Genomic DNA, 10,577 nt, shown 5'->3' on the forward strand with positions numbered 1-10,577 from the left:
TCAATGTGCCAAGTATGTCACATGAAAAAAAAACAAAAAGAAACGAGGTCTGGTCTCAAAACCAATTTTACATTCGGAAATGAATAGTAGGTGCCAAGTTGATCTTATCGATTTTCAGACTCAACCAGATAACCAATTTAAGTTTATAATGGTTTACCAAGATCATTTAACAAAATTTGTTTTGCTTCGTCCATTGCAAAGCAAAAGAGCTGAGGAAGTTGCCTACCAACTGAATGATATCTTTTTAACTTTAGGAGCCCCGTGTATTCTACAGTCTGATAATGGAGAGAACCCAAGCAGCCGGGGGGGGGGGGTGGGGGTTTAAACTATATTAGAGTATCATAAAATGTTTAAGGGTAATGAATTATTCACATTTCGATATTCTGAGGAACAAAACTAAACGTGTTTATTGATTACTTATTGTTACATGACAAACTGGAATGGCATTTAGAATTGCAGAGTACATTTTTCTTTTTGCAAAGGCACCTATTTGTTTTGCAGCTTGTTGTACAAGAACATTTTAGAAATCCTTGACCGCTACCAATGGAATGTTTTGTTGCTGCGGTTCTTAAAGAAATCTCGCTCTCCATATTCACATCATTTTCAGTGAAGAATCTTTGGGCACTCACGTCAAACTGGGTTCTGAAAAAAGTCCGCAAATTGTATTCTTGATAAACAATTAAGTAAACTTAAACTTTTAACATTTGTAATTTACTGTAAACTTATATTTAGGCTGGTTTAAATGAAAAGTCGTTGAATTCGGGTAAAAATTATGGACGATGAGGGTAAAATTGTGAGATCAAACACGGGTTCAAAAAACATTTTTGAAACTATAACGTTAACATAACTATAACGTTAACGTTAACATAATGAACTAAACATATGACTACCTGCAATAGAGTGTTTGAAGAATTCCATGTTTCGTTCCAATTTTGTACAGCCCCTCATCAGTGATATCAATAACAACTCCAATGATATTCCTTAGGTCAACTTTAGACTTGTCCACATCGGGAATGGGTATCATGACGTTATCTCCAATATTGGCTGGTGGATGTGACTTGTCACTGTGTGATTTCATTTTTTTTGCTTGCTTTCTTAGACCTTCAGCAGCGGTTTTTTCTTGAATTTTTTATTTTATTTTCAGTTGAGGTATGGGTCTGAACCATATTTTCATCTTCTTCCATTAAGATATCGTCAGCTGTTTCACTTGCAGGTGTTAGGTTATTGTTTATAACCTTTTTAAGATCTTCCTCATCGTTTATATCTTTGAAAATTTCAGAGGGCAGAGATGAAGTAGAAAGTCCGACTCTAGGATCCATGCCGAACATAGCTTTATAAGGAGATTGCTTAATACCAGAATGTAAAGCTCTGTTCTTCATGAATTGTACATACCGTAACCCCTCAGACCACTTTGTTGTCTTGTTATCAGCCATCCAAGATGCGAGCATGTTTTCGATGTCTTGATTGGCTCTTTCAACTGAGCCCTGACTTTGGCTGTGCCGAGGTTTACCATGCACAATTTTCAACTCTGGCCACAACTGTGTTACTTCAGAAATAACTTTATTAACAAATTCTCTTCCATTATCAGACTGTAGAATACACGGGGCTCCTAAAGTTAAAAAGATATCATTCAGTTGGTAGGCAACTTCCTCAGCTCTTTTGCTTTGCAATGGACGAAGCAAAACAAATTTTGTTAAATGATCTTGGTAAACCATTATAAACTTAAATTGGTTATCTGGTTGAGTCTGAAAATCGATAAGATCAACTTGGCACCTACTATTCATTTCCGAATGTAAAATTGGTTTTGAGACCAGACCTCGTTTCTTTTTGTTTTTTTTCATGTGACATACTTGGCACATTGACAGATAAAGCTGTATTTCTTCCTTCGTAATATTGGCATATTTCTTTGACGTTTCGGCAAGCATTCTATCACGGCCACCGTGACCAACTGCCCCGTGAGCAGCATCGATAACATCGTACAGTTCATCTACCGTCAAATAGTACTTGATGTCTTGGTTTCTCTCGCCGGCTGCCACCAATTTTTTTACTCCTCCGATGTCAATTACACCAAATCGTTTCAGGCGTCTCTGCTGCAACGGGGTCTTCTTATCTGTGTTTGCAGCAGTTTCGACTTCATTTATAAGTTGTTGGTACTTATCTTTTGTCAATACGTTGAAATGTGTTGATTTCTCGTTTTCACTTTGTAAAACTGTAGTCATGAATCTTTCTCTCCATTCTTTCTGGCTATGCCCACCACTAACAGAATCTTCCTCCATAGTCCCACCTACTAAAGTATACGTTACTTGTACCACTCTCTTAGCTCACTAACACTAATACTCCCACACGACACACTCCAAAGCACGGTGTAAAGCACAACGAACAACCAAATAACAACTAAGACGCACTCATATTCGCACTCCACGCACAGCGGATACTGACTGAGAGAGTGAGCGGTAGGAGCAAACAATGTAATGCGACGAGCACGTCGAGACTTGCAACCCCCACCACCCGGCTGCTTGGGTTTGGCCTGACCTTGAACCCGGCCACATTAGTTTATCCGTTCGCTACCAGGCCAAACTAGTTCGGCCTAACAATTCTACCAGGCTGAACTAGTTTATCCTAACGCTATTAGGCCAAACCAGTTCAGCCTGTAATCAATAAGGCCAAACTAGTTTATCCTAGTGTGGTCAGGAAAAACTAGAACATCCTAGTCCAAACTAGTTTGTCCTAAAATCGGGTTTGTCCGGTAACATATACATGGATATATTTCCAAACATATCTTTTATGATCAAAGTCTCTAAAACATGTTTTTCCTTGCGTATTTTAATGGGTTTCTCTCACAGTTTAACTTTAATTCTATAATTGTAATCATTCTGTATTAAAACAACTTAAATTATTAAAAGTTCAAACATGGAAAAGTTATATTGTAAGTAATAATTTGAATTTAATTTATTCGACGCCTACATGTGTGCATTTAATTCATTTAATTCCTCCCAATGAAATTTATTTATATGGTTTGTTTGAAGAATCTCAGTCATTATTCTCATAATCAGCCAAGAAAGTAGACCTTATATCATTAACAAATCACAGCTCTGGTGTAAACAAATCCTGCACAGAGTGATGCACACCAACACTTCGAACTGTTCAGTGACACAATAAATGGAGGTTATGTTTTATGATAGCAATAAAAAATGGGATTTTAATACTTTTCAAGAAAAGAGCAATTAAACATTTACAACTAGGAAACTTATGTTATGCAAGATAGATACACGTGTACTGTATTAAGTATGAATATTAGAGATATGTGGAAAAATGTTTTATAAAATTACTATCTAACTTTTTATTCTAAAAATTTTTATTCTTATGTCTCGTTACAGACCTATAAGTTGTTATTTTCCGCGAGCAACTATATTTATTAAATTTATAAAATAACACTTGTCAAAGCATGTTACACATTAGAGTAGAAAGTGAATTTATTAACTGAAACTAAGGAATTAAATAGGATATGGTAGTAATAAATTACATTTTAGACATTTTAATGGCATTTTAATAATTAAGTAAAATCAGAAATATGATAATCTGAACCCTTATTAGTTAAAATGTATAAATGTAATGAGTGTTGTATTATATAATTTTCAGGTTATAAATTACGCGTTCTTTTGGAATAATATTGATTTTCGAATCTAATAGAATTGTGCTCCAGTTAATTGTTTGTTAAGGAAATGACAAAGTAGTTTATGTTTAGTCTTAGGGGACTTGTACAATTCAGACATTGATCAAGTTTACCGTCCACACCAATTAACAAGTTTCATCAGAAGACAGCTGACCCTAGCTGTACCACTGCGGTACAATCGAACTTCTCAGCCTATTCAGGGCTAAGCCTATTCTACTGACAGTTTAGCACCAGGTCCAATTTGCCAAGTTTGTATGTAACAGCTGACCCTAGCTGTACCACTGCGGTGCAATCAAACTTCTCAGCCTATTCAGGGCTAAGCCTATTCTACTGACAGTTTAGCACCAGGTCCAATTTGCCAAGTTTGTATGTAACAGCTGACCCTAGCTGTACCACTGCGGTGCAATCAAACTTCTCAGCCTATTCAGGGCTAAGCCTATTCTACTGACAGTTTAGCACCAAGTCCAATTTGCCAAGTTTGTATGTAACAGTTGGCCCTAGTATTACTCCTATTCTTTATAGCTGTTTGAACTGGACTTTTATAATATTGTTATAATAAGTTTAATAATTGGATTAACATATAACATTATTCGTGAATTCCTATTCAGCAGGTTTTTATATTTAATAGTTTTCAAAGGTGTATATATTTATCAACTGATTTCAGTTGGACCTTTTCCTTTTTAAATATTAGATAGTTTTGATAATCGGACAAATCTGATTAAGGAAATAGATTTTGCTATAATTTTTTAGAATTATATTATAAGAATTCAAGTTTGTTCACATGTTTTTGTTTTTTCATAGGTTTAATAAAATAAAAAAATTGAATTTACCTTGTCTAAAATCATGGAAAAATATAGACACTTTTGTTTGATGAATTAAATATAAAATTTAAGAATTTAAGAAGTGAGAAACAAAATGTAATACGTAATGGGAGGAATTGGTATTACCGGTTGTAATATCTGATAACGTCAACAGCTGTTAGAATTTTACTTGGATTTTATTAAACTGCCTACATTATATTATCTCTATACAGACTGACACAGCAATATCCAGCTAAACTTGAGGTGCCGTGTTGCCACAGATAATAATCATATGTTCGAAAACCTGTTATTCTTGTTTAAATTACACAGCATACATTTTAGAATGTCTTACTATAATATAAAAATTTATGTGCCTCTAAATAACTTAGTAACATAGAAGGTTAGATAGATGTAGCCAAATTAGTACTCATAGAAATCATTTGAAAATATGTAATGTATGGATGTATTATCAATTTACCGAGAAGACATAAGAAAACAAACTAATTCTGTAAACTTAGTAGATTTCTATTTCCATATGAGAATTTCAGAGCGAGCGAGATCAAAGCCTGAGGTATATAGCGCTGTGGACTCTGATGTAAGCGATTATTGACAGTTTGTGTTGTGGTTATTCCTTGTAACTACACACGATAGGGTGTTATTCCTGACAAAATATAACTCGTTCTAGTACACGTATACATTATTAAATAAATATTAGCTTTTGGTTTTTATATGAATTCGTTTTCGATCTGTATGTGAAATAATGTATGTCTGGTTTCTTCATTGCTGCAATGAATTACTATATTAGGCCACACAATATGGCTATGATGTTCCTATAATTTAGAATAAAACTACACGATACACAATTGGCATATTTCAAACCAAACCATTATGTTTAATATTTTTAGTATCTCTTAAAAGAAGATGGACAATTCGTTTATATTTTTTCCAATGAGATATATTAAATAAATTTATATATTTTTACTCACTAAGTTAAGCACGTGATCCTCTAATTCAGATTACTCATCGCAGTACCCTCTACCTAAAACTGAATCACAAGCTATGCAGGTTAACTTTACAAGTACATTTTATATTGATGTGATGTTGTTAACTTATAATTTGAGTATTTTCAGCCATAAATGAAACTTACTCCTTTTACTATTTTGGATACATTTTAGTTATTATACACTTACTCACTTACAAGAATTTCAAGAACATCTCTAATTCCGTCATTATAAGTAATGAACTTACCTGTCTTGCTTTAAAGTAGCCAGAGCTCTTCTTGAGGAGGTTCTTTTCAGGATAGCATCATCGGCAGGCTCGAATGGATCCAAAACCACAGGACGAAGAGAACTGAAACAGAAAGGTGGAATGATAAATTTCAGGATATCCTCTTTATTTAGCTTTAAAATGGTTTAAATTTATTATTTATTTATTAAGAATTTCGTTTGACATTAAGTTTTAACATTTTATTAGGTGTATTCAAAAAACAATTTTTATCTCAACGAAATATATGTTTAATAATACTCAATAATTGCATCTCCGTCTTCAACTAAATCCTTGTTAAATAAACCAATAGCAACATGTGCTTAAAATTTTACAATTATAATTTTAAGTTATATTCATTTTTACCAATTTAACATAATTTACGCTCCCTTCCGAGAAAATTGTTACAGTCAATTACGGATAAGCATAACTTGTATATTCATTTTATTCTACATTACATTTTTAAGATTATAAAACCGATACTTTAATTATCATTCGATTCTTAATTATGAGGTACTGAAAATATTGTATATGTAATTATTTTACCAAAACAAACACAAGGCAGGGGTACGCCAGACCACGTATTATGAAACAGGCTGCGCCAGGGATAGAATGAGGAGCGAGGATACAATTTATATAGCAATACGACTAATAAAATTATTTGTTTCTTTTTTATTTATACAAATTTTATTGATATTTAAAACTTTAACATTACATTATTAAATGATACTGAAAATGCTAATCGGTAACACTCTAAAATATAGCCTATAAAGTATATAAATAGTAATAAAAAATGACAAGAAAAACAAACAAAATACTAAGAAATAAGTATGGTTTAGTTGCAAATGGAAACAAACTATTATATGGTTTCCATGGGAGCATTAGGATATAAAATGAATATAAATGAATATATAATGGATATAAAATAACTTTTTCCTGATATAACGTCTATAGAAACACTATGAAGACATTTTGTCGTTTGAAAAATGTTTGGCTCTGGAAGCGCAACTGTCGTAAGCTCAGTTTTAAAATGTTTACCTTCGTTTCTTCCATATAATAATAGTTTGGGAATTTAGAATTTCAACTATGGAAACAGCGAAAATACCATAATACACCATGGTAACTAGACACATGGTAATTAGACAAAGAATGTAACTTTACAGTACTCGGCTTGTTGTGGCCACGAAATCCATGGCCTAATCTAAACACTAAGGAAGCCTTACCCACTCCTACCGTGGCTTATTTAGTAGACTTATTTATTAACTTGTCTTATTACCCAAGTATCTCGACAATTGCGGTAAGAGATGTTCCACCCCTGACACAACGGATATTGCTGTACAAAAAGTTATGGTCTAATTGTAAAACATTCCTTAGCGCAAATATATTAACTTAGAACAAAGTGGTGGAAAAGGTGACAAATAGTAACGCGTAGTTTTCACCGAGTTACAGCTCTCCCCAGTACCGTTGTGTGGAAGTAAATGGCTCAACTTTTCTCGGTTCCTGTTGTAGTAAATTTGTGTTAACAGGAGACACCAGAATCTGACTGCATGAACTGAATTATCGCTGCCAAATTATCGCTCTAAGCATGCTCGTTCTACTGTTATTAAATTTTAGTAGCTATAGGTTCCATTTTAATTCGATTACTTGAAACCTGATAATCGAACGTCAATGGTACAAATCTATACATATATATACATACAGGTGTATACTCGCGTAAACCACCCAAGGTGAGACTTCTTAATAATTCTAAGGTGGTTTATATTTTCTGGCAAATTTACTTAAATTTAAGTTTTTGTGAGGTTTCAGTTTTCTTAAATATGTAAAACTTGATTCTCTTAGTAAGAAAATCATATCTTATGTTTGATAGGGTAACTGGGAGAATAATTCTACTGTCTTTCAGGCATATTTTTAATATTGCGTATAAAGTACAGTACGTCCAAAAATTGTTTTATATTAGCATCAATACTATTTACATGTCGACAGTTATTTAAATGGAATAAGGTCATGAGAACATATGTTGACAAAAACAACCAAACACGTTCCTAGCGTAAAGCTGTAGGAATTGAAACGAAAGCGTCTTTATGATGTGATATCTTCTTTCCAAGCAGATTGATCTTTATTTGTATTTTAGTTTAACTCTTCGAATCACTTATTTTATTAGAAAAGTACTGAAGAAAGTGGCTGCAGTCTAGATTTTTATCGGCGGGGCGGTAGAACTGAAATTCTATATAAACCGCCATAGCCGATTGTGTATAATTTCTATTCTTCAAAATAATATAAACGTATGTTTAATTCTGAGCTGTTTTCAAAAGATTAATTTGCGTTTTAAATGAAATAGATACTTAAGTAACAATCGCCCTATTAATAACAATCCACAGCCAATGTGCCGTGTAATTCCTGACAGCTGGGAGGATAATCTGTGGCTATTGTACCTGTCAATAACTAATCAAATCCGAACTATAACATTTAGTGGCTGTTCACTTACCACAGTGGCTGGGTCCGTATGTAGTCAGTGGTATCATGGCAGCTGGTTGACCAGGATAGTACTCGTATATCGAACTATATCTCATTGGCAAATTGTAATAATTAAACTGGACACTTGAAGGTTTTTTTAACATTTTAATTTCTAAAAATGAATGCAATATTAATTTTAGTAATTCAAAAAGTGTTAACTTAATTTATACAAATTAAAAATAAATTTAAATACTTATTTGTAACCAAAATAATAAACATTTAATATCAATAAGTAATACAATATATTAACAAATAATATACTTTAAATATAGCATAATCCAAATCATTCATAAAATGTTTTTACATGAATTTTTTTACGAATGCAAAAAAAACCAAAAGTATTCTCTTTTAAGGACCTAAATCAAAGTTTCTAGCGTAATAAACTTATGTATTTATTGTGGTATGTTGAATATGTTACAATATACATCATATATTTTGGATTCTATACAGTGTATTCAAAATATTATGGTTATTGAATGGATCTAGGAAATTATAAATGATACAGCAAGTATTAAGTGGAAAAAGTTAGACTTACTTACAAGACCAACATATCTTGTGTTATGTTAATTGGTTGAGTTGTTAAATCCATGCGCTCAAAAACAGTTTTAGGTCAACATTTTAAAACTATTACAACTCTCTTACGAGTAAACATAATGCAACGTTTTTCACGTGAAATGTGCATGAAATATCTTTTAGTTTTAAATATTATAATGAAAATATTTCTTCATAAGCATGCAGGTGGTGTAGGGTCCAAAGTATTTTTGTTTGAATTCAACAACCCATTTTTTACTTAATCAAAAACTAAATTTTTACTGATTTAAATATTTATTACTGATTAAAAATTTTATACCATATACGTTAATACATTCCTTGTAGCCAATTTGTCGTCAAATAATTCATAAAACCCCCTTTTTGTATAGTTGTTTGAAGGGAATTAATCTTGTCACTTTTTTGTACACAAAATTGACTAATGTTGATGTTTTAGTTGATCAGTAGAGCCATATCACATGCATCTCTTTTGAAAAAAAACTCTCCAAATGAACCCCAGGAAAAAGATATTTCCAAAAAAATCAAATACAGTAAAAATCTCAAGCCTTTTAAGATTTAAAGTAAATAAAGAAATTTTGTGAATTCGAAAAAAAATACTACACATGCATTGTACTCTTATATGTATGTTTTAAATAATATACGTTAAATGATATATCAAGCTAAAACAATATTATACTATTTTGTTAATAAAAAGGTGTTTTCTGTTAACACATTATAACCTAAACTACGTGAACACGAAATTCTAAAGACAATGTTATCTTGAGTTGTTTAAATTTATTGCTCCGTTATAAGAATATCACTTCACTTACTAAACTTATAACGTTAAAATATTTTAGTAACAATAAGTTTATCATTTTCTAGTAAATGTTTAACTATTAGTTAACACGTAGAGTTTCAAATGACAATTTTTTTGAGATTCAGGAATCAAATTCGAGGGAATGATATTTGTTCAGTATAATTAATAATTTGTAGGCCTACTATAGTTATGACAACTGTTGCAATGTATACAATGAGGAGTAGAGAGTTTATCTCTAAGATGTGACGTTCCATCAAAGTTACAGCGAGTCTTCTGTGGTAACACAACACCGCAGCAGAGGTTTAGATGGTGGTATGTTATTGTTAGCTTAGTTTCAAATACACATCTCTACAGTAGGAGTTAATTTATTAGGTCAAGTTCAACTGAAGTTACATATTTTGTTTCACACGATATTTTCCCAATTACTTTCAAAGGTTAAATTTATTAAATCGATGCTATTGAATAGTGTTAAAATACATGCATATTATGTTTTTCAAAAAAAGACTTATTTTGTGAATACACTATTATAATTAAGTTTTATTTTGCTCCTCATCTAGGATTTATTATCAAATAATGAAGACACAAAAAAGTATAAAGTACTTATTCTGAAAAGAGTGCGCACAATTATAATGACCTTTTAAAGCGATTGGCTGTAATGTAAACAAACTTTATGTTTTAGCTCACATTCAGAAGGTGTAAAAATGATGTCCTTTACTATTTTATTTGAGCTGTAAACTGAAGAAAAGTATGCTATTTTACTCCATTGTTTATATAAAATTTGATAAAAGGATCTAATTTTAGGGAAACTGAATTGTCAATGTACCTCCAGAATGTCTAAAGTGTATGGATCATAACAAAATCTCATATGATGTAAGTGAATGAGATAGTAAGATTGTAAAAATGTTGATCGATTCGAGGTTGATAACTGTAATTTATATAATTATTTGCTTATATAGTACTGTACCTACTACACATATTACTA

At 31.9% G+C, this 10,577-nt stretch overlaps 1 protein-coding gene across 1 annotated transcript; it reads right to left on the reverse strand.

The window, feature by feature from the left end:
- Window positions 1–1,103: 1,103 nt before the first annotated feature.
- On the reverse strand, window positions 1,104–2,730 carry LOC124355824 (KRAB-A domain-containing protein 2-like). The gene has a single exon (XM_046806977.1). The coding sequence runs from the start codon at window positions 2,274–2,276 to the stop codon at window positions 1,104–1,106; it is 1,173 nt and encodes a 390-aa protein (XP_046662933.1). The 5' UTR covers window positions 2,277–2,730.
- Between the last annotated feature and the right edge of the window lie 7,847 nt (window positions 2,731–10,577).

The sequence above is a fragment of the Homalodisca vitripennis genome, chromosome 2 (genome assembly GCF_021130785.1).
Source record: "Homalodisca vitripennis isolate AUS2020 chromosome 2, UT_GWSS_2.1, whole genome shotgun sequence".
In the NCBI taxonomy this organism is placed as follows: domain Eukaryota; kingdom Metazoa; phylum Arthropoda; class Insecta; order Hemiptera; family Cicadellidae; genus Homalodisca; species Homalodisca vitripennis.